The sequence below is a fragment of the Xyrauchen texanus genome, chromosome 1, assembly GCF_025860055.1.
Source record: "Xyrauchen texanus isolate HMW12.3.18 chromosome 1, RBS_HiC_50CHRs, whole genome shotgun sequence".
NCBI classification, from domain to species: Eukaryota; Metazoa; Chordata; class Actinopteri; order Cypriniformes; family Catostomidae; genus Xyrauchen; species Xyrauchen texanus.
Genome location: NC_068276.1, coordinates 60,593,274 through 60,619,280, shown reverse-complemented (window position 1 = coordinate 60,619,280; position 26,007 = coordinate 60,593,274). Strand labels below are relative to the sequence as shown.

General features: G+C 37.3%; 1 protein-coding gene across 2 annotated transcripts; it reads left to right on the top strand.

Moving 5' to 3' along the window:
• Nucleotides 1-1,629: 1,629 nt before the first annotated feature.
• On the top strand, nucleotides 1,630-24,125 carry LOC127646623 (EMILIN-2-like). Of its 2 annotated transcripts, XM_052130387.1 has the most exons (9): nucleotides 1,631-1,957; nucleotides 5,603-5,728; nucleotides 8,754-8,944; nucleotides 13,668-15,191; nucleotides 19,938-20,108; nucleotides 20,218-20,265; nucleotides 22,178-22,213; nucleotides 22,299-22,430; nucleotides 22,722-24,125. In XM_052130387.1, exons 1-9 carry the CDS (start codon nucleotides 1,812-1,814, stop codon nucleotides 23,036-23,038), a joined length of 2,691 nt encoding a protein of 896 aa, XP_051986347.1. In that variant the 5' UTR covers nucleotides 1,631-1,811; the 3' UTR covers nucleotides 23,039-24,125. The 2 variants fall into 2 exon arrangements, with proteins under 2 accessions (XP_051986354.1, XP_051986347.1); XM_052130394.1 differs by lacking the exon at nucleotides 20,218-20,265 and having other exon boundaries at nucleotides 1,630-1,957.
• The last annotated feature ends 1,882 nt before the right edge of the window (nucleotides 24,126-26,007 follow it).

Here is a 26,007-nt window from a genome sequence, read left to right as displayed (position 1 = left end):
CCGGAGTTTCTGTTTGTGTTTTGGCCTGTGTGATCCCGCCCACTGCCCATTTCCCAATAGTATTTCGACACCCCGGGTTGCCAGATTTGAAACAAGTTAGCGGGTAAATACAGCGCGCTGGAGCAATGGAAGCCAGTAATACATCTAGCGAACATTGACAGAGTTATAAAAAACCCACAAGAGCTGGTTTATAATTTGCAAACAATAAAAACATTGCAAACGTATAAATTAGCTGATTAAATTACAGTGTAAGGCTCGTCGCTTACCATTGTCAGTTTCCTCGTTCCTGTTGCGTGTCCTCAACCAGAGGCAACTGAGATTCGTCCTCCGCCACCCGGATTGAGGCGTCACTACACCACCACGAGGACATAGAGTGCACTGGGAATTGTGCATTCCAAATTAGAGAGAAAAATAAGAAAGAAAATGTTTGTTTTTTTACATATTGCACCTTTAAATGATTTAGACCTTTTTAATGGCATATACATTTTTTGATGGGAATGAAAACAGAAGTACAGTCTGTTCAGTGGATTGTACCGTTGTTTAAATTGGTTGTTCTCCTAATGATATCAGAATATCAGTTTTACTCAATCCTCCCATGTTCATATTATGCAAAAATACATGGAACCAAGGGAACTTAAATTAACTGAGTTGATTCAACTAAAAAAAATCTTGTCGGCTTTACTTAAATTATGTGTGTTGAGACAATATGAATATTTTTGGTTTGGTTAACTAAAACCAGGCACAAGATTTCAGGGAGATTAAATGTTAAAATTAAGCGTTATTTTATTTGTCTTAGTGCAAGATTATTCGTTTTGGGGTTTATCATCATGGTAAAGAGTAGAGCTTGAGTTTGAGGACCGATACATCTGAGTGTTCTTCATATTGCTTTATCCATTGTGCGATTGCTGTAATAACCTCGTCGTAGTGACCAAGTTGCACTTAGTAGTGCTTCCCACCAGCATGTGTTGAGCATACTAACATGTCCTGTCAGCTATCATATCACTAAAAGAGTTTCATTTGAGTTATTCTGGCATGTTGTATTTTGTTGGGGTTACTTGATTCAGTTAGTTCCTTCTACTTGAAGTATTTAAGTTGAACTGACATGACCATTTTAATCAAAACTCATTTCAAACATGTGGAACCACTGTCCATGATTTAATCAAGTTCAGCCAAATAAATACTTCTGTGTACAAAAAACACAGATTGTGAAAATGAGATGTGATCAAGGAGCTTTATAGAGTTGGTGCATGAATAGACTGTCGATCACAGCCTCGTTTTCATTCCCGGCAATAAAGGAATATGGTGCTATCCTCTGAATAATGTGCATATTGCGCTGTGAAATACTTAACGATTTTTTATTATTATTATTCCTTTTTGTAATTTTTTCCATATAGTTAAGGCTAGTCCCTTTGGGAACTTTTTGTTGTAAAAGAGTTTTGAGTTTTATTATTAAAACCATTTAAGAAAATAAATTTGGATTTGTTGAAAATAAGCAATCAGGGTTTTTAAAAATACTTTTTTTTAAGGAGGGAAGTATGTTTAAAACTAAACCACGTACAGAGCAGAAAGTTACCTCAGTCTACCCATGAGGCACGCCAAGTGAAGTTTACTGGGAGACCTCAAAATATCCCGCAATAACGAGCGCGCACGAGCGGCCAGTAGAAAGTTGCGCGCGCTCTCTGCGGGGCGGGAGCGCGAACAAACGCATGCCAGTCTCTTAATGTACAGCACTCCGTCACGATATTCTTCAAGAAACATTTGGTTTCCTCTGAGCTTATCCTAAATTCTTGTTGACTGTTGGATGATTTAAAATGAAGTTCGTGCTCGGAGGTTACGTGCACTTATGTGCTGGAATTATTAGTCTCATTACCTCTCCATTGGCGTATGGAAGCCCGTCGAGGTTCAGCCTGTTCCAGGGCAACCCCTATTCCAGCTCGGTTTCACGACAAAGGAGCAAGTAAGTAGCCTAGTCTTCTCTCATTAAGCTTGCAGTGGAAAAGCAATATATTTTGGTGAATTTGAGGATGTTTGGACCCCAAACTGATGCATACAGCTTAAAATGACATAGCCTACACTTAGGAGACAGTATATTATTTAATGTTCATTTGAACCTGGTTGCCTGTCAATTCACTCAATACAAAATTATCTTTTTAAAATTATTCAGTAACTTCTGAAACTTAATTCCTTTATCTTTAGTTTGCTCATGAGTGGTAGATCCTTCAACGTTTCGTTTTATTCGTGATAATATTTAAATCTCATCATTTTTCTTAATACCACCTCTAATAGCTGTTCTTGTATTTGCCCCATGTCATGCATCCTATTGTTTTTTTTTTTTACTTTTTTTTTAATCCTTCGCTGTTTGTTGCTGTTTGTGTATTTTGTCCTGTGATTATTTGTCTAAGTTGATGTTGTAAAACGTTAATAAATACGATCATAAATATTAAATACGTTATAAAATATGTTCTTCTTATTATTTAGCAATAATATTTATCTTTATTTATTTTCAGCTGTTTTACAGTATAAGCCAAACAAACTGTGTAGATTAAATTTATTTCTTTATTATTAGGTCTATTATTATTATTGCCTATTATTATTATTATTATTATTATTATTAAGGTTGTATTTATTTTCAGCTGTTTTTTCAGTATAAGCCAAACAAACTGTGTAGATTAAATTTATTTCTTTATTATTAGGTCTATTATTATTATTATTATTATTATTATTATTACCTATTATTATTATTATTATTATTATTAAGATTTTATTTATTTTCAGCTGTTTTTTCAGTATAAGCCAAACAAACTGTGTAGATTTTATTTATTTATTTATTATTAGGTCTATTATTATTATTATTATTATTATTATTATTATTATTATTATTATTTATTTTCAGCTGTTTTTACAGTATAAGCCAAACAAACTGTGCAGATTTAATTTATTTATTTATTATTAGGTCTATTATTATTATTATTATTATTATTATTAAGGTTGTATTTATTTTCATCTGTTTTTTTCAGTATAAGCCAAACAAACTGTGTAGATTAAATTTATTTCTTTATTATTATTATTATTATTATTTATTTATTTTCAGCTGTTTTTACACTATAAGCCAAACAAACTGTGCAGATTTAATTTATTTCTTTATTATTAGGTCTATTATTATTATTATTATTATTATTATTATTATTATTATTATTATTATTATTATTATTTTATTTATTTACAGCTGTTTTTTCAGTATAAGCCAAACAAACTGTGTAGATTTTATTTGTTTATTATTATTATTATTATTATTATTATTATTATTATTATTATTATTATTATTATTATTCTTATTTATTTTCAGCTGTTTTTACACTATAAGCCAAACAAACTGTGCAGATTGAATTTATTTATTTATTATTAGGTCTATTATTATTATTATTATTATTATTATTATTATTATTATTATTTATTTTCAGCTGTTTTTACAGTATAAGCCAAACAAACTGTGCAGATTGAATTTATTTATTTATTATTAGGTCTATTATTATTATTATTATTATTACCTATTATTATTATTATTATTATTATTATTAAGGTTGTATTTATTTTCTGCTGTTTTTTCAGTATAAGCCAAACAAACTGTGTAGATTTTATTTATTTATTTATTAGTAGGTCTATTATTATTATTATTATTATTATTATTATTACCTATTATTATTATTATTATTTATTTTCAGCTGTTTTTACAGTATAAGCCAAACAAACTGTAGATTTAATTAATTAATTTATTATTAGGTCTATTATTATTATTATTACCTATTATTATTATTATTATTATTATTATTATTAAGATTTTATTTATTTTCAGCTGCTTTTTCAGTATAAGCCAAACAAACTGTGTAGATTTTATTTATTTATTTATTTATTATTAGGTCTATTATTATTATTATTACCTATTATTATTATTATTATTATTATTATTATTATTATTATTATTATTATTATTTATTTTCAGCTGTTTTTACAGTATAAGCCAAACAAACTGTGCAGATTTAATTTATTTATTATTAGGTCTATTATTATTATTATTATTATTATTATTAAGGTTGTATTTATTTTCATCTGTTTTTTTCAGTATAAGCCAAACAAACTGTGTAGATTAAATTTATTTCTTTATTATTATTATTATTATTATTATTATTATTATTATTATTATTTTATTTTCAGCTGTTTTTAAACTATAAGCCAAACAAACTGTGCAGATTTAATTTATTTCTTTATTATTAGGTCTATTATTATTATTATTATTATTATTATTAAGGTTGTATTTATTTTCAGCTGTTTTTTCAGTATAAGCCAAACAAACTGTGTAGATTTTATTTATTTATTTATTATTATTATTATTATTATTATTATTATTATTTATTTTCAGCTGTTTTTACACTATAAGCCAAACAAACTGTGCAGATTTAATTTATTTATTTATTATTAGGTCTATTATTATTATTATTATTATTATTATTATTATTATTATTATTATTATTAAGGTTGTATTTATTTTCTGCTGTTTTTTCAGTATAAGCCAAACAAACTGTGTAGATTTTATTTATTTATTTATTAGTAGGTCTATTATTATTATTATTATTATTATTACCTATTATTATTATTATTATTTATTTTCAGCTGTTTTTACAGTATAAGCCAAACAAACTGTAGATTTAATTTATTTATTTATTATTAGATCTATTATTATTATTATTACCTATTATTATTATTATTATTATTATTATTATTATTATTATTTATTTTCAGCTGTTTTTACAGTATAAGCCAAACAAACTGTAGATTTAATTTATTTATTTATTATTAGGTCTATTATTATTATTATTACCTATTATTATTATTATTATTATTATTATTATTATTATTATTATTAAGATTTTATTTATTTTCTGCTGTTTTTTCAGTATAAGCCAAACAAACTGTGTAGATTTTATTTATTTATTTATTATTAGGTCTATTATTTTTATTTTTACTACCTATTATTATTATTATTATTATTATTTATTTTCAGCTGTTTTTACAGTATAAGCCAAACAAACTGTGTAGATTTAATTTATTTATTTATTATTAGGTCTATTATTATTATTATTACCTATTATTATTATTATTATTATTATTATTAAGATTGTATTTATTTTCAGCTGTTTTTTCAGTATAAGCCAAACAAACTGTGTAGATTTAATTAATTTATTTATTATTAGGTCTATTATTATTATTTTTACTACCAATTATTATTATTATTATTATTATTATTTGGTCTATTATTATTATTATTATTATTATTATTATTATTAAGATTTATTTTTATTGTCAGCTTTTGTTTTAATATAAGCCATACAAACTGTGTAAATATATATATCATTATTATTATTATTAGTCCTAATATTATTATTACATATTATTAATATAGCAATAATATTTATGTTTTATTTATTTATGATCTTTCGTCCGTTCAGTCATCTTAGGCCTAAGTGTATTTTTTTTTTTTTCCTATTGTGTTTCTTAATTTTCCTGTCTTTATTGTTAATCACTTTTCTTCTTTTATGTGTTGCAGAAACTGGTGCGCTTTCGTTGTCCATAAGAACGTGACGTGCTCCGTGTTGGCGGCGAGTGAACGCGTCGTGGATCCGCAGCTCGCGCCCTGTCCGCAGCATCAACCGGACTGCGCGCAGCGGGTGATGTAAGTGTTTCCCGAGAGCGCGCAGTGCTTGGAGAGGTGCCAGTTTAACATGTTCACAGAAATTGTTGGCGTCTGTAGCTGAAAATTGGCAATCAAAGCCAACCATTATGCCAAAAAGCTTGCCTATTAAAATCAATGAGCAACCTATAATTGTATTATCTCTCTCTGTCTCTCTCTCTGTCTCTCTCTCTCTCTCTCTCTCTCTCTCTCTCTCTCTCTCTCCAGCATGCTCACATCTGCACATTTGTCTTAACTGATCCATGTTTCCCACAAATATCCAGATTCCAGCATTTATATTGGAGGAAGTGACCAGAGATCAGATTAGATTAGATGAACCAGTGCAGTTAAATTGGACCCAATCCACTGGCAGGTCATCGTTGTGTTATCAGTATCCAAATGATTTATGACCGCTGATGTGCCAGGGGCTGCACTAAACAGTCTGTTTTAGCTTGTGTACATTTGCCAGAAACCTTGAGAATCTGTTAGAAATGCTGCAGTTTGTGCATCTGTTGTTTCTGCAAACAAATATTGCGCAATTTGGCATTGGTAAGTGAAAAATGGAATATCAGAACTTCTAAATATTTGGTACATTCCTTGTTGCTTTAATGACAGCATGCACTCTAGCTGACATGAACAAAACCTGATGATCATGTTATCCAGCGTGACTTTTTAATGTTCCAAAGAGCATCTTGTGTGTTTCAATGAAAGCAAAGAAATCAGACGGACTGCACAAAGGAGTTTACATGATCAATGTCACGAATTTGCTTATTTAATTAAAAGTGCTCTATAAATAGTTACCTAGTGTGGAATCTTATTATTATTTTTCTTCTTCCCAGAGTTAAATGAGATTTGTAATGTGCACTCAAGAGTTTGGAACAGTGTACAGTACATTGTATACTATGTATAAAACATACAGCAGCAGTGATGGATGAGCTTTACCTTAATGGTGCTGGGATTCTAGCTACTAAATGAACACATGGCCATGCACGTTACCCCCCCCACCCCCCCCCCCCCACCCCCACCCCCGGCTTTCAAAGCTGCACTCCAGATGTGTGTCACTGTGGAAGCAAACCGTGATAACTTATGTACATAATAGTTCTTCAAATGTTTTTGCATGAAATGTTTATGTTTGCACAGCCCGTTAAAAAGGAGGAATGCATCCCTTTTGTGGACTGAGTGATTAGGCACAACATATTAATAACATTCAACTCCCCTCTGAACAAATGATGTCACTCCGTTCCCTCTGAATCAATCAGCTCACATTCAGAATGTGCTCTTAGCAATAGTAGAGTTTGACTCTTATATGTCTGTAAAGGTTTGCCCCATAAATGACAATTTTGTATAATTTTCTTGCCCCCAGCAAGGGCGTAGGTTTCATTTGAAAGTTGGTAGGGACTTATTGATTTCAAAATGTTGGTATTAAGAAAATGCGAGTTATATAGGCAAAATAACATTATTTCCACATATAGCACGTCTCATTTATTAATTCTTTGTCCCGCCATATTAAATGTTAATATGTGTTTTTATTTTTAATGAATTTTTTTTTTTTTTGCCATATACAGGGATTCAGGGCGGTATTTCAAATACTATTTTGCACTTTGCATTTTAAAGTGTTTGAAAAAGATCAAATCTAATTTGTATTTAAATACATTTAAGTTTGGTATTTGTGTATTTTCAAAATACTTTGTGCCAGTCAAGCTCTTTATTATGCTGATGATTGTATCAGCTAGTTCAGACATGCCCCCCAACCCCAACTTTCATGCACACAAGATGCAGATGTCAGAGAGAACGGCTCACTCTAGCATTGGGTAAGAGGAATTTTGGCGTGCCTGCAAGAAATATGGAGTCATGATGCGTTCCATTCAACTTGGATGTGGGATATTCCTACTTGAATGAATGAATGAATGAATGAATGAACGTTACATTTATATAGCGCTTTTCTGACACTACACTCAAAGAGTTTTAGACAGTGAACAGGGGACTCTCCTCCACCACCACCAGTGTGCAGCATCCACCTGGATGATGCGACGGCAGCCATAGTGCGCCAGTACGCTAACCACACACCAGCTATTGGTGGAGAGAACTGAGATATAGAGCCAATTAATGGATGGGGATTATTAGGAGGCCATGATTGAGAAGGGCCACTGGGGGGAATTTGGCCAGGACACCGGGGTTACACCCCTACTCTTTACGAGAAGTGTCATGGGATTTTTAATGACCAAAGAGAGTCAGGACCTCGGTTTAACATCTCATCTGAAAGACGGTGCCTTTTTACAGTATAGTGTCTCCATCACTATACTGGGGTATTAGGAACCACACAGACCACAGGGTGAGCACCCCCTGCTGGCCTCCCTAATACCTCTTCCAGCAGCAACATTACTTTCCCCCTCTAATCGTTAGTGAGTTCATTAGCTAGATTGCTAGCTAACAAGCTAAAATGGAACATTGTTCAGATTTGCCTTCAGTTAACATGAAGGAATAAAAGAGCACAGTCAGGGGAAAATAGTGTTAGCACTAGCACTAGCACTGGACATTAGCGCTTGCTAGTCAGTCTTGCTAGCTAATCGGTTGTTGGTGTTAGAAACTACTTGTGTATTTACTAGCTAGTCAAGTGTGTAAAGCATTACTACTTGCTAGATAGCAAGAAAAGTACCCACTGTTTTACACATGATTTATTTAATAGGGTTCATCACAAGTAATAGCAAACTGCAGTGTAACCTGGACAGAAATAAGTTAATAGTCATTAAACTGAAAATGAAAACATAGTATAAATATACTGTATTTTCTGGGTGGTAAAATTGCCCAAATGTTGGTCAGGACATTTCAGATTTTCTGGTCAGTACCATCACTACCTAAATCTACACCTTTGGCCCTCACTAAATTATTTAGTTAAAATCCTTTAGTAATTATTATTTCTGAAATTCAGGCATTTGTTCTCAAATTTAATGTATTGTGGCCCATGTGAACACTCTGGTTTCAGTTTTAAAGATGCTTTTATCATCATAATTCACAATTGTCATTCTAGGTATCATACGCACCTGAAGCCCATGTACAAAGTAAGTTACAAACAAGTGACTGAGCTGGAATGGAGGTGTTGTCCAGGCTACCAAGGTCATGACTGTACAGAGTTAAAAGACGCTCCACCCAAACCTCATGTTCTAGAAGAACCACACCAAAATCTCCCATCCATTAACAGACATCAACAGAGCGTGCTGGGTAAGGCTCTTTTAAAGGAATATTCTGGATTAAATACAATTTAAGATGGATAATCATTTTGTTTACTGTGTTTTTGTTCACAAAATGTTCATCTATGTACTTACAGTGTGGAAGTATAAAGGGTGATTGTATAGCAATGGAATAAACAGTAAAAATATAAACTTTACACAATGTTTAGAAAGTAGAACTAGCGTAAACAGCATCGTCTGTACCAAAACCTTGTGATCTGACTCGCTGACTTCTGCCTAAGTAGATGACAGTAGGTTGAAAGTTATTCAGCTGAAATCAGTTTATCGAAATTCAAGCCACTGCCCCCAGTGCTGGACGTGTTGTTAAAATTATGGGCATGGGAGAGCTGTAGTTTCCAGGTGAAATTTCCACAGGGTGGTGCCAAAAGCAAGTTGTAAAGCGAGTCTTTTTAGCAACGGGAATGCTAATTTTATTACATTTACATTTATTCATTTGGCAGACGCTTTGATCCAAAGCGACTTACAAAAGAGAAATACATTATAAGCGACTCATCTTATGGAGAGTGGTACGAAAAGTGCTGTATTACAAAGTTTCACTATCATCAGAATAGTAGTATTAAAGACAGATTAAAGTGCAACAAGAATGTGTGTATATATATATATATATATATATATATGTATATATACAGTGAGGAAAATAAGTATTTGAACACCCTGCTATTTTGCAAGTTCTCCCACTTAGAAATCATGGAGGGGTCTGAAATTGTCATCGTAGGTGCATGTCCACTGTGAGAGACATAATCTAAAAAGAAAATCCAGAAATCACAATGTATGATTTTTTAAATATTTATTGGTATGATACAGCTGCAAATAAGTAGTTGAACACCTGAGAAAATCAATGTTAATATTTGGTACAGTCACCTTTGTTTGCAATTACAGAGGTCAAACGTTTCCTGTAGTTTTTCACCAGGTTTGCACACACTGCAGGAGGGATTTTGGCCCACTCCTCCACACAGATCTTCTCTAGATCAGTCAGGTTTCTGGGCTGTCGCTGAGAAACACGGAGTTTGAGCTCCCTCCAAAGATTCTCTATTGGGTTTAGGTCTGGAGACTGGCTAGGCCACGCCAGAACCTTGATATGCTTCTTACAGAGCCACTCCTTGGTTGTCCTGGCTGTGTGCTTCGGGTCATTGTCATGTTGGAAGACCCAGCCTTGACCCATCTTCAATGCTCTAACTGAGGGAAGGAGGTTGTTCCCCAAAATCTCGCAATACATGGCCCCGGTCATCCTCTCCTTAATACAGTGCAGTCAGCCCTGTCCCATGTGCAGAAAAACACCCCCAAAGCATGATGCTACCACCCCCATGCTTCACAGTAGGGATGGTGTTCTTGGGATGGTACTCATCATTCTTCTTCCTCCAAACACGGTTAGTGGAATTATGACCAAAAAGTTCTATTTTGGTCTCATCTGACCACATGACTTTCTCCCATGACTCCTCTGGATCATCCAAATGGTCATTGGCAAACTTAAGACGGGCCTTGACATGTGCTGGTTTAAGCAGGGGAAACTTCCGTGCCATGCATGATTTCAAACCATGACGTCTTAGTGTATTACCAACAGTAACCTTGGAAACGGTGGTCCCAGCTCTTTTTAGGTCATTGACCAGCTCCTCCCGTGTAGTTCTGCGCTGATTTCTCACCTTTCTTAGGATCATTGAGACCCCACGAGGTGAGATCTTGCATGGAGCCCCAGTCCGAGGGAGATTGACAGTCATGTTTAGCTTCTTCCATTTTCTAATGATTGCTCCAACAGTGGAACTTTTTTCACAAAGCTGCTTGGCAATTTCCCCGTAGCCCTTTCCAGCCTTGTGGAGGTGTACAATTTTGTCTCTAGTGTCTTTGGACAGCTCTTTGGTCTTGGCCATGTTAGTAGTTGGATTCTTACTGATTGTATGGGGTGGACAGGTGTCTTTATGCAGCTAACAACCTCAAATAGGTGCATCTAATTTAGGATAATAAATGGAGTGGAGGTGGACATTTTAAAGGCAGACTAACAGGTCTTTGAGGGTCAGAATTCTAGCTGATAGACAGGTGTTCAAATACTTATTTGCAGCTGTATCATACAAATAAATAGTTAAAAAATCATACATTGTGATTTCTGGATTTTTTTTTTCAGATTATGTCTCTCACAGTGGACATGCACCTACGATGACAATTTCAGACCCCTCCATGATTTCCAAGTGGGAGAACTTGCAAAATAGCAGGGTGTTCAAATACTTATTTTCCTCACTGTATATATATATATATATATACTGGCAGTCATATATACATGACTGGTTAAGTGCTCATGGAAAATATGTATTTCTAAAAATGTTTTGAAGTCAGAAAGTGAGTCAGCTTCACAGATGGATTTGGGAAGGTCATTCACCAATGTGGTTTGATGAAACTGAAAGTCTGGGAAAGTGTTTTGGTGCCTCTTTGTGTTGGTACTTCCTTAGCAGACCGCAGGATTCTGGTGGGAATGTAACTCTGCAGAAATTATTTTAGGTATGCTGGAGCAGACCTAGTGACTGTTCTGAATAACCGCATCTGAGCCTTGAATTTAATAAGTGCATCAACCTGCAGCCAGTGAAGTGAGACAAGGAGTGGTGTAACATGCGCTCTTTGATTCATTAACGACCAGACATGGTGCTGCATTCTGGATCATGTTGAGGGGTCTAATTGCAAATGCAGGGAGTGCTGCAATAAGAGCATTACAGTAGTCCAGTCTAGTTATGAGAAGTGACTGAACGAGCAGTTGTGTGGTATGTTCAGAGAGGAAGGGTCATATGTTCCTGATATTGTAGAGTATAAATATACATGCTCGTGCTGTCTTTGAGGTGTGGTCTGTGAAGTTGAGTTTGTTATCGATGGTTACCCCTAGATTTCTGATCGTATTGGAAGGCATTACTGTAGTTGAACCCAGCTGCATGGTGATGTTGTGTTCATCAGCAGGGTTGGCTGGAAAGACAAGGAGCTCAGTCTTGGCTGGGTTAAGTTGCAGGTGGTGGTGTTCATTCATCCTGGCCGAGATGTCTGCCAAACAGGCAGAGATTTGAGCGGTCCCTGTGGTGTCATTGGGCTGGAAAGACAAGTAGAGCTGTTTGTCATCGCAGTGGTAAGCAGTGGTAAGAGAAGCCATATGCCTGAATGATGGGTCCTAGTGATGTTGTGTATATACGGAAGAGATGTGGCCCAAGCACTGAGCCCTGAGGTACCCCAGTAAGTTGCTGGCACCTCACCTCTCCAGGCTACCTTGAAGGACCTACCTGAGAGATAGGAATTAAACCAGTCAAGCACAGATCCTATAATGCTCAGAGTAGAGAGGGTGGAGAGTAGGATCTGATGGTTGTCTGTGTCAAAGGCTGCAGAAAGGTCCAGTAGAATCAGGACGCATGATCTGGATCCAGCTCTCACCTGTCTCAGGGACTCAGTGACAGACAGCAGGGCAGTCTTGGTGGAGTGTCCACTTTTGAAGCCTGACTGAATGTCATCCAGCAGCTTGTTCTTTGTGAGTAAGGCAGAGATCTGATTGAAAACTCCCCTTTCAAGCATTTTCACTTAAGACACTGGTCTGTAGTGTTCTATTACCCATCTATTACCGCTCATTAATTATTAGGTGCACGTGATTACTTTCTGGTTTCCATGGGACTAGAACCCGTGACTCTGAAACATACTGTCATTAGCAACCAAAAGGAATAAGTAAAAACATTTGAATTGATGCAAAAATTTCTTATGATAAATGCCGCTTGTCAGTAACTCAACAGAATGGGATCAATGTCAGGGTATCAGAACATTCGGTAGCAATATATTGACTTCCTAAGTGATCATGTTGCATAGGCATCTTCCTTCTATGGCAGCATCGCAGCAACATTAAACATTGTAAGTGACTGATTTGGTATGCTCTATATGGGCAGCAACACTGCTCACCTCACAAATCCTTAGGCAAATCACAAAAGACACTGCTCAATGTGCTACTCAAATAAGCATAAATATACATAGTACACGCACATTTTTGGTAAATAGTCAGTTTCTATTAATCAAAATAATCTATATTCTTCATTATTAATTTAATTATAAGTATATTTCTAATCAAAATTGATCTCGGTTTGTCGAGCATCTTGGATTTATTTTTTCACCACAGTGGATTCTGGGATTGCCTTGTCGGTGAAGGTTAAATGTGATACTACCTTAAGGCTTGGTCACATTCACACTTGCAAGGTAAAAATGTCACAGACAAAGAAGGGATGGGTGGATGACAAGCACATGTAAAACTCATAGAAAAGGTCATTGCCAAACTAAGCAACTTGCTATTATTTAATGCTGCAAATTCCTGTGTCAAACTTAAAATTTAACCTTACGCAAAGTTTACATAAAGAAATGTCTTCGCCATTATGCAAGGTTGATTGTGTCTGAGGCTTTAAAATATGGTCAAAACAAGGTATCTCTGGAGGTAGCATAATTCATTTACCTACCTTTTGGAACAGCCTTCACGTAGGGTGCATGCTTATGATGCCTTAAAATGTGACCTCCGGAGGTTGCTCACTAGGATTTGGAACAGTGCATATGTGTTAGTTTGAAACTGGTGTGATTTAATCACTTACCAGCCTCGTCAGTACAAAGTTATTTTTCACTCATGTCATAACCATGTAAACCTGGTAAAAAGTGTACACTCTTTTGATCTGCATTAATAAGTTTAACTTTGGTTGTTTTAGGACCAGAGGTCTTCTCTGGGGCACATCCATGGTCACATCCTGGGCAAAACGGACAAAGGCATCCTTTGACGCAAACAGGTGAGATTAGTAGTGAAGGGGGAGTTCCTGGAGATCGTGAGAGTCGTCGAGTTCAGATGTTAGAAGAAGAAGTGGAGCGTCTTTCTCAAACAGTCCTCGACCTGCAAGCTGCCATGACATCAGCCAACACAAACATGCGCTTGGATTTACAGGAAGAAGCTAGCAAGATCATTTTTAACATGTTGGGGAACCTGCGACAGCCACAGGATGTCAAGACTGGTAGAATTGAGACCATCCTGCTCCCATCTGACCTCCGTGTCTCACCTGTGGCTAATGAGCTACAGAACCAGGTCACCCAGCTCTCCAACACAATCAGTACCAATACCAACAGCATCCAAGATTTGCACATTATGATCCAGAACATTGATGGACAGCTGCATCGACTAACAGAGGCAACCAGTCCTGGCCAACTGCAACCTTCATCTACACCTTCAACTAATGAGTGTACATGCCAGACATATGTAGATGCAAGGCTCTCTGCTCTCCGTAAGGAACTTCTTGAAGGTATGGACATCAAAATAGCTGACCTAAAGAATGCGTGCGACTACAAGGTACTGTCGGTTCAGGAACAGTGTGAGGAGCAAGAGACTTCCTACTTAAGCTTGACAGAACTCCTTGACTCCAAAGAGGCTGAAATCCGTAAGGAGATCCAAGACTTGCGTCTCCTCATTCCAAGTGAAACGTCCTCAGGGTTGGACAACACTGAGGTCCTGAAGCTAAGAGACACACAGCATCTGCTGATTGATGCTATTAGGCTACAGAATTCTACGCTTGCAGAAATTGAAGCACAAGGACATGTTTTGGAAGCAAGGGTTAGTCTTGCAGAAAAGAGTGCAGAGGTACATTGGCTCTATCTTGAGGAGAAGTTGAGAAGGGAGAGAATTAAGGAAGTGGAGGAACAAAACATAGCTTTTGAAGAAAAGATCAATGCTGTTCAACATCACAACAGCAGTTCACAGATACTGACTGAACTGTTAGATCATGGCGAGCGCCTGGAAGTCTTACAGAAATGGACAAAGAGCTTGCAGGATGAGGTGGGATCTCTTGCACAGAATATCAAGATTGTGGAGAACATTTTCCCAGACATCAATCAGTCAGTAACTCCTCATAGTCACAATGGGAGTATGCTGCAACGGGTGGAAAAGTTGGAGATGGTTTGTGGGCAAAACCAAGTGCAAGTGACCACCATCAATGGCTTGCTCAAAGGGCTTGATGGACGGATGGCCGGCATTGAAGGTGTTTGCGGCCGGTTTGAACCTATGTCAGACAGTCTCAAGCGAATTAAAGATGGACTCAATAAACATGTTAATGGCTTGTGGACTTGTGTCCGACAACTCAACAGCACAGTAAACACACATACAAGGGACATCAACATGTTTAAAGCGAACTCTTCACACTCTTCAAAAGAGAGACAGGATGGGATTGCAAGAACACCTCAATATACAGGTAATCAATGCTCTTCTGTGGATAACAAAACAACAACATCAAAAAGATACTCAAGGCAACATTTGGGATTCCTCAGCGGCCACACCAGCAGAACCCTCTTGAGATCCTCCAGACACCCTTAAAGGAGCCTCAAATATCTAATTTACTGTATGTACTCAAGAAATGTTCCCTTATCCTTTTCCTTATGATGGGGTTACCGAAGGAATTGCTAACAGTCTTTAGATTTCTTAAGGAACTAAAGGAACTTAGTTCTTGCAGGAACTAAGAGTAAGTTTCTCTAAGAAATTAAAGGGTCTCTGGACGATCTCCCAGAGTGTTCCGCTGGTGTGGCAGCTGAGGAACCCTAAATCGTGCCTTGAGTATCTTTTCATTTTTACAGTGTGTGTTTGTCATTCAAAAGACACTTCTATTCAAACACATGGTCCACTATTTACATGGACAGTCTTACTGGAAAAGCAAGGGGCTTTAGTGACATAATGAAGAGTGATAGGGGATCTCCATTTGGGTCCAAAATTGCAACCTTTCTCCTGTTTGCCCACATTCCTGAAATTCTTGACCTAGGAGAACTCAGATAGTTGAAGAGTGTTAATGATTGGCTTACCTTACCTACTGATATGCAGTTGACAATCTTCTGTGACGTAACCCTCAACAAACTAATTTAAAAATGACGTCACTTTTGCTCACCTGGTGTGCTTTAGTTCATTCTGAAGAAAAAAGTTTGGTTTCTTCCACTGCATAAACTAGGCTTTAAGGCTAAGTCATATTTAATCCTGCGTGGTGAAATTTTGCAGATGACGAAGCCGTGTTAAGCTAGTGTGAAGCCCGCAAAAACTTCTTGCATAGCCGCCTATTTTTTATGCTGCACTTTATACCCTGAGAGAGTGAAGTTACAATGAAACTCACCGCTACAATAATTTCCTTGTGGATTAGTGTGATTGTTTAGTGTAGCTATGTATGAAGCACTGCCCACACAGAGGTCACTGCCAAACCAAGCAACATGCTATTTGTCAACGGGGCCAATTGGAAGTCCATCAGGATTCCCACTGAGATTACTGTATTTCACCAGTGCAGTTTTTCCATGTAAAGGTAAAGAAGAGCCTTTTCTCCTTCCAGTTCCATTTAGTGTACATTAATCTGTTCAAGTTTAATGCTCTCGTCCTTATCTAAATGAAATTATTCAAAAACCTTTATTGCTTTTGTGCTTTGTTTTGATATAAAAAATATATATATATTAAAATGTGGTTAGCTACTTGTTTGTAGCATGTAGCTAAGTAAGTTTTCAAAAGGGTGGCTTTATTGTAGTTGAACTGTTTAAATTATAAGTAGATTGTAGCATGGCAGGCTAGTTCAAAGTAGCTTCCCCAACACTGCTGTGCAAGTGTTTAAAGAAATGACTGTTAAATGTTGGCGTTTACAGAGGGATTTCCTTTAATGCACAAGAATGTGTGTTTAAAAGAGCAGGTACCTCCCAGGGGAAGTAGTATTTCCCTTCTGTGTATTTATGTACACACATGTCATGACTGGACAGGCTCCAGAGTTGAGCAATGACTAGCCTTCTACAGGACCATTATGTGTGTGCAGGTGGACATCTGCTTCTCATTTGCCAATTTTGTGTTAGCAATAAGATGTTCTGGGCACATTAGTCAGCTTGAAGTTCCACCCAGCAGCATTCATTAAAAATAATGCAGTAGACACTATTGCAACATACACAGTGAAGGGGTTTAAATAAAATGACATAAGACTTCAGGACCTTTTGGGCATGCTCAGTGATTTAACTTCCAACGGACAGACCCAACAGCTTATTATGCTTTTCACTCTGTACAGAAATCCAATGCATTTTGAGACTGAATTGGAGAAGTTGTTAACTGTTTATCAGCATCAAAATATTAAATATACCTATTAATTTGGGGACAACATAGCTTTATCAATTAATTCCAGTGGTTTAAGTTGATTTAGCTCCTGTTATCAAGTGAATGGTGCAATACTGTATGCCTGCATTCACACTGCAGGTAAATACAGCTGTCACTCTTCTCTTCCGAGTGCTGAATCATGTTCTGTACACACAAAATTTGGTCATTTACAAGAGTGATAATCAAAATGTGCAGTGCTAACAAATCGCAAGACTCGTTTGCGAGCCTTTCTATCTCCACCGAAGCTTCTATATCTGCCCAGCTGTGCCGGTATAAACCATACATTTACAGAGAGTGGGCACTTACAGGGGCATAGATTCCAGGGGGTATGGGGGAGAGTTCACAAATTCAATGCATGTGAATGGTGGCTAAGATTGTCGCAACAAATACCAACAACATGTAAGCTCATCAGTCATTCGATTTATTGAACATCTGTATGCACATAAATCCTGATGGCAAGCAGGTCAGTATATTACTTGAAACCATATCTTGGCTATTTTCTCACCCAAAATGTTTTTCCAAACTTGTATGAATTTATGAAGAATGTACTGGTTGTTATACAGGTTTGTAATGACATGAGGGTGAGTAAATTCAATTTTTATGGACTATCCCTTTAACAAGAGTGAAAGAGAACAGCGGCCACACACAGACAAGCAGGAGAGTCCCAAAACATTCCTAACGTGTAATGTTTATCGTAAGGAATGCAATAAAAGAGGGCATCTGTTTATTGAAGGAAGTAAGCTCGAGAAAGAAATGCTACTGTGTCTAAACATCATGGGATGCCTAACAATAATACAACTCATATCAGTGTGCTACAGATAAACTAATGACTCACTCTCCCAAAATAAGACCTCCAGATAAAATGTGTATAAATACATAAGTGTGAGACGGTGAGCGGTGAGGCAGGATGTGCATTCACAGGTCAAAGGTCAGAGGTCAAGAACAGCTAGTGACTCAAAACAAGAATAGTGCATTACTGTCACACAGCTGCTCCCACTAAATACAATATAAATGCATTCACTCATCGGCCAATCGTGGCATTCAGTGGTCTAATATTTCATTCCCATTTTGTTTTGGTGTGCAATATCAGAGACATGCAGATATTCACAACCATGCTGATATTCAGACCAACTTGAGAGTGTGATAACAAATCAAGTAAATGAGCTGGTTTACATGCACTTTCTTACACCGATTATTTTTAATGAGCCAAAATGAGGTTAGCCCATTACCAAAATATTTAGTCAAATGCTTTATGTTGTTTTTTGTTTGTTTGTTTTCTCTCCAATTTGGCATGCCCAATTCCCAAAGCTCTCTAAGTTCTCGTGGTGGTATAGTGATTCAATCCGGGTGGCGGAGGACGGATCTCAGTTGCCACCATGTCTGAGACCATCAATCCGCGCAACTTATCACGTGGCATATTGAGCGCGTTACCGCGGAGACATAGCACATGTGGAGGCTTCACGCTATTCTCTGCGGCATCCACGGCCAACTCACCACACGCCCCACCAAGAGCGAGAACCACATTATAGCGACCACGAGGAGGTTACCCCATGTGACTCTACCCTCCTTAGCAACCGGGCCAATTTGGTTGCTTAGGAGACCTGACTGGAGTCACTCAGCACACCCTGGATTCAAACTCGCGCCTCCAGGGGTGGTAGTCAGCGTCAATACTCGCTGAGCTAACCAGGCCCTCAAATGCTTTGTGTTGTTGAATTTTTTGAATAAGCTGATTTTTGGTAGTTATCAGCGTATTGGTACGCATATCACTAAATGATAGTGAGTTACACACAGTTCAGACAAAATCTGGCTAGGACATTTAAATATTTCTTCTTTACCAACAAAAATAGTTACCTAACCTAAACCTGACCAGGGTTGTCTTTTAGGGAGTACAACCTATTAAGAAGTATAAAAGCATTCCCACATACTCCAGGATAAACTCACTCTGAAAAGAACTACTTACCACAACATTGCCCCACTACCATTAACATCATACTAACTCGTTTTGGAGATTTGGTGGTCCAGCTCAGTTTAAAACAATTATATGTGACTGTGCATGCTGAGATTGATGGATTTTAGTTGTATGTGTCTGCAGTGTCACACCTGTTGTCTCTCAGGCATTAAATCTTTCTGTCTATCTTTCTCCACCTGTAATTATTCTTCTACCTCAGTCCAGGTGTTTGTGAAAATGGTTTTCAGTTATAGGCCCCCCTCAGAATGTCCTGGTGTCCACAATTACCAAGTTTCTTTAAGTATGGACATTGCGTTCAGAAGATATAGGTTGATTAGTTCAAATGGACCACACCCAAAATGTCCATTGGGATTTATTGGCAGTGTTTTTGGAGCAATTAAGATTGTTTTGATAACTTTTTGTCAAGGTTTTTATAAAATGGGCATTTTCCAATCAGTGGGCGTTTTCAAACTGGATGGGTGTTTTCAACCACTTTACAGAATTTGCCTACTACACTTAGATTCCCTACTTTCATTGGATGGTTGAAAATGCCCATCTTGGTTTGAAAACGCCCACAGATTTGGTAACAGCCATTATTGTTCCGCAGAGACCTATACTTCACTACATGGCCAAAAACACAGTATGTGGACACCCTCTATTATCCAATATCTAGAGGAAAGCTGCTAAGGAGGACGACTCTCTATTAATGCCCAGGGTTTTAAAAATTAAACAAGCACATTTGGGTGTCCACATACTTTTGGAGATATTTTTTTGCCCTGTTGTACTCAACACTGGGGTTTCTCTTTAAACCAGGTGGAGGTGTGGCAGTGTCACATCTGTAAAGTGTCAGGCCTTCATTTATTATACAATCGTTTTACCTCTCTCCAGGTGTTCGTGAAGGTACCGAGGCAGTTCTCACTGAGGGAGATCTGGCCGTCCCAGCACTGCCCATCATGATGTCAGGAGAAGCGGGGCCTCCGGGAACCAAACTGTCATCACAGACCCCTCAAGGGACCGATGGGAGCCGGACGCCTGTCACAGGCTATGCAGGATCACCAGGTAAGTGTGTTTAGATATACGGATGTATTGCACAGGTACAGTTTGTATTGAAAAATGTGTTTTGAAAATTCAGGCTACCACAAGGTATATGTTGTATTGTTGTTGACAGGCTACCTTCTGGTTCCACCTGCTGCTCTCAGTCCTGATTTTGTGTCTGGTATTCAACGCTTTATTGTGGCTGAATAATGGAGGATTAAGAGTGCCAATTAAAAAAAAAAACATTCAAACATTTCTTACAGTCTCAGTCTATATTCACTGGTTGTTTTCATGTGGTTAGAAGTATAATTACAATTTTGTACTCGACTGGCATATAGATAAAGAAAAGGTAAATACTTTTAAAATGCAATTTATTTATTAACTTCGTGCGACCCCGCATCCACATCTGTGGACATTGCATTTTGGCTTCGCTAGACACAATGCATAATTTAAATGCATCTAAAGTGACTGAAGAATCTGTACTGTCATTTAAGGGTTAAACTTCTGCCGCACCGTGTCACGTGACACAACAGCGTGACGTCGGTTTATGTAAAGTGCTCCTACGGGCGCAAAGCCAATAAAAGTGCCTCTGAAAGTTTTTTTAGATTGAAACATGTTTGGTTGAAAGGAGTAGTGCCTCTAGTTTTGTTTGATTTGCCACTTTAAATCATCCAATCATTTTTCACGCGTCAGCACGCTGATAAACATGATGTCCACATATGTGGAAAATGGGACCTTATTCCCTCAAAAGCTGAAAAAACATGTTAGTCATTTAGAGTAACTTTCAACATGAACACATCTGTGGGTCATTTCGCTTCATTTCAATATAAAAAAATATATATTTTATTTTGTTATCTCTGTATGATACGGTTCTATTCATAAACATTAATAAATGCATTCCTATATTTATGGTGCATTTCATATTGAGAATAAATGGCTTCATCCAAAAGCTGAAAATGTTGCTTTCAGAGGCTTTAAATGGAGTTAGGATGAAAATAAGATGCATTTCGAACTGTTCTGGGACCAGTGAAGACAGACAGCACACTGGAGGTTACGTCATTCCCTAAAAAGGGAGCAAGTGCGCATCTTATATTTCTCTCTGCAGTTAAGAGCGTTCACTCCTAAAATCCCACCAAAAGTTCAGTTTCAGGCTGCAGATGATGTTTGGGCCACTCAACCCGTTTGGAAGACATGGGACGATGATAACCAGTGATTGGATTCAGAATTTTATACTGCAAAATTGTATTTTAACATGGTTGGCTGTGATTGGATGATCCTGGCCATTAATTTGAATCAGAATTGTTTATTCAGCTTTATAGAAAATCAGCCGTAATGTCTGTAACGTCTCAAATCATGAATAACCAACACTCCTGGACACAAACTGCAATAAACTATTTCATTGGTATCACTTAAAAATTCAGAACGTAGTCCCTCTGTCCACATATGTGGATATACATGTGTAAAGGGATCAATGGAAAGGAGGAGGCGAGAACCGGCTTTTCAATATAAATAATAGTTTAATGATAAACTTAAAAGACCACATAAACACACACGACGGACATGTTCGTAAACGATCTCTCTCTCCCTCACGATCCTCTGCAGTCGAACTTTATCTCTCACGGAGGCTTAATTAGCCTCATACGGGACCGGGTGTGTAGGATCACGAGCCGGCCCCGCCCTCCCACAACATGTTTAGGATTTCGTTTTTATTTTATTTGTATTAGATGCTACTAGTTACAAATCATAAAGGGAAGTGGAAAATGAGGTCACGCTCGGGGTCTCAGGAGGTTAATGTATTATTTCATCAAATATACCTACATTTGGAAGCATTCATTTAATAAACAATTCTCCAAAAAAGTCTTTTAATTTGTTCATTTGTAAAATAATATTATTATTTTTTTCATTGATCAATTGAAAGTAATTGTTTAATTATCACTGACTAGATTATTTAAATAATATTATAAGTAGATTTATTTGTATTTAGAGTGGCACTCCCAGTCCTCCATAATGAACATCTTTCAAAATATGTCATGAATAGATGCATGTTTATACACAATATTTACTTAATTAATTTGAGTTTTTCTCATCTACAGCACAGATCCCATTAAAGGCGGTTCAGATGGCCGCAGGTAAAACTGAAGTTTCCTTATATTACAAAGAGCGTGTTAGCATGACATGACAGTGAGAAAATTGAGTATGTGTGTGTTTATACAGGAGAAGGACGATTAATAACACACGTGTCGTTTTCGTCCGGTTTGACGTTGGTGCCGTTTCCTGGACAAATTGGCATCATCCGATTCAACAAAGTTCTGTTGAATGATGGAGGACATTACCATCCTCAAACAGGTACATTCACAGTTGCTCTATCACTTCACTCTCTGAGATGCATCAGAATGATTATTTTTCATACTTGGGGTTAGGAGTTTCTTCTGATCCCTTATCCTTAGGCTTGAAATATGTAACGCCTGGTGGAAAAACCCCATAGACTTGCATCGACTCGGAGCCGGAGCAAGTTGTTACATGTTGATAAACTTGTATAAAGAACTTATAATAACATGCCCTGATTAATTTTGCACTGTAAGACTAGTAATGTGTATTTACTGAGTAAATAGGGTAAATCTTGTTTTTTTTCTATAGGTGTGTTCACTGTGCCCATGGATGGGCGGTACTTGCTCAGTGCTGTGCTAACTGCTCAGACGGGAGAGGGAGTGGAGGCTTTTCTCTCCGTAGCCAATCGAAACATTCAGAAGCTTTACACAGCTGGAGTGGGGGGTGGAGCCACCGAGGGGTGTGTCTGTGGAGGCTCCGCCTCTATAAGTCTCGCACTTCATTTAAAGCGGGGTCAGAGGGCAGGGCTTGTGCTGACAGCAGGGAAACTCGCAATTTCATCATCCAGTGAAATTCTGTCTTCATTCAGCGGCATGCTGCTTTACCCGGCAGTAGCCAAACGATAACCCACTACAGAGGGGGACAAAAGTCTGAGTCCACATTGAAAATCTGGGATGCAAAATCAAATTTAAGCCTGTAAAGAATCAAAGTATGTTAACTCCTTTGTAAAGATTACGGTGCACAAAAGATGTTCTTTGGAATATTTGTCAAATCACGCATAACACGATCATCAGGTTTTGTGCACGCTGTTATTAAAGCAAAAGGACTTACCAAATACTGGCATTCTCAAATTCATAAATAATATCATTTGTAATGAAAAGGATTGTATACATTTTGAAACAAGCAAAAGAGCAGCATTTTCACTAGCGGTCTCAGACGTTTTGACCTCACTGTCATATCCAGAAATGAGCTGCTCAAGGGGCTGTAAAGAAAATGAAATATGAGACACGAGAATAAATTGCTTCGGGAAAGAATGAAGATCCATTTCTAAACAAATCCTATAATGTTTTATAAATATATACATTAAGAAAGGGAAAGGCAGTCTCTCAAATTAGAAGACCGCATGCAGTCCAAATCCAAACCCAAGATGGATTCCTCCAGGATCTCATTTAGAGCATCTTTAGAATAATTTAGCAGTCTGACGTTTCATGCGCTTGATTCTGAAAGCTAATCTGTCAACAATAGTCTCTTTTCCCTTATTACATAATGCTTCATGACTTTTAACATGTGTTTAGATGTCACATTCACGAAAGACGTTTTATGCAAAGGACATACTGTGTATTTTGTCAATGGCACAATCATTTGTACACAAGACGACTGTACACAGAAGGCATTTCTGTTAACATTAAAATAGCTGCTGTTCTTTGAATCCAACAATCTATAAAAATAGTAACATTATATAAACAACCCAAATCTGGGTATTTAATCAATAGTTTTTTATTAAGGAAAATGGGACATGAAACTAGTTTTATATTTGAATACTCTCTTCATAATGTTATATCTTCTGTGCAGAAGATGCATTTATAACTGGTCAAAGTTACACACTGCAACAAAGTGAATCAGAATGTGAGAACTTCTGCAGGACTGTATGTGCCAATACACTTTCTTTAAAAAATAAAATGATTTTCATCCTACAATCCTGTCTTTGTGGTTATGTGACTCTGAAGAGGAACACTTAATCAAAGGTGAATGTATGCCTAGTGTAGCCAAAGTTATGAATTCACATTTTTAAATCTTAAACACAAACACACTGTCACAGTGTCATTAAAGTGAAATGGGGACATACCAAATAGTAAGAAGCTTTGAAATCAACATTTTCAAATTCAACTTTTCACTAAAACTGTTATTTAGAAAAAAGTGTTTTTTTCCCCCCACTAGTGTTGCTTAATGTTTGGACCACTCTCTCTCTCTCTCTCTCTCTCTCTCTCAGAGAGAGAGAGAGAGAGAGAGAGAGAGAGATACATATAATACACATTTGCTCTGTGTAGCATAAGCTTCAGTAAGGCTTTTATTTTTATTCCAGCTGCTCTTTACGTGTAAATGTGCTTTAAAAGTACATGTAGTAATCATTTATTTTTAGAAACTAGAGATCAACTACATAATTATGCACTTTTATACACATTATAAAGTGACCAAATAAGATCAGGGCCTCCTTATGAGCTCAGCCAATCACTGTCACAGCAGCTCCTTCAGACAGACTCCAACGATTGGCGCCCTACAAAAGCAGAAAGAGCTGAATTCTGAATAGATGAAGGCAGAGTTTTGCTGTTTGTCTGTCAGAGGAAACACATGATCCACCAGCTCATGAATGGAATTGGTGGTGGTATAGTGGGTTAAAGCACATAACTGGTAATCAGAAGGTTGCTGGTTCGATCCCTACGGCCACCACCGTTGTGTGCTTGAGCAAGGCACTTAACTCCAGGTTGCTCCGGGGGGATTGTCCCTGTAATAAGTGCACTGTAAGTCGCTTTGGATAAAAGCATCTGCCAAATGCATAAATGTAAATGTAAATAAAGTTGTCAGATATTATTCAGTGCAACTGATGCTTTGAAGTAAATTATTAAATGTATAAAACCAAATAAGGATACACTCGTCACCCTCATGCCATCCCAGATGTGTATGACTTTCTTTATTCTGCAGAACACAAATTAAGATTTTTAGAAGCATATCTCAGCTCTGTTGATCCTCACAATGAGTAATTTCTAGAGACTGTTGTGTGTGAAAATCCCAGGAAATCATCAGTTAAAGAAATTCTCAAACCAGCCCAGTGGGAAGTGGCACCAGTGTAAAGCCTTTTTTCAGATCCACCAAGATTTCTAAGATTTTCTTGCATTTTGTCAATAATGTCAAATATCAGTATCCTACATTAATACCAATGAATATAAATGTCATTCCACACAACCTAGTTGAAACCTCTCTACAGTAATGGCAATATTCTAATATTGGCTATGGTGTTTGAGCCCCACACTTTTAGGCACGAAGCTGTCTGCTATAAAAGCAGGTGTTCAAACACCATTCCTCAGAATATCTTCCTTCAAGACAGCGATTAATGTCTTGTGTAGAAGCCCTCTACTGCTTCGCCATTGACTACACGAGTCTTCGTGGCAACGAGAAGACACTCCACTCACCTGCAGTGCTCCGGCGAACATCACTCGGCCTCGCTGCTTGACGCTTTGCTGGTGAACGGGCCGCTCCAGCATCCCAATTCCCCACAGCGCTTCAGCAGGAGTGGTATATCTTTATAAGCAATTGTATATTCTGATACTGTGTGTGCCATTGGCAAGTCAATGAGCAACCTGGTGTCGCTCTATTTGATGCTCCGGTGTCTCTAGCCAGCCTTTTCGGAGGCTTTGGGAATTGCTGAGAGCTACGTCACTACCCAGCCACAATCACAGGCAATGAGGGCTATCCCACTTCAAAGCCCACATATTTTGCACAACCACTTCCCAATGGTGAGTGGCACATTATATCATGTTATAAACATACCAAATGGCCTTATGCGTGTATGCCCTGTATGGGCACTACTATGCCCTGG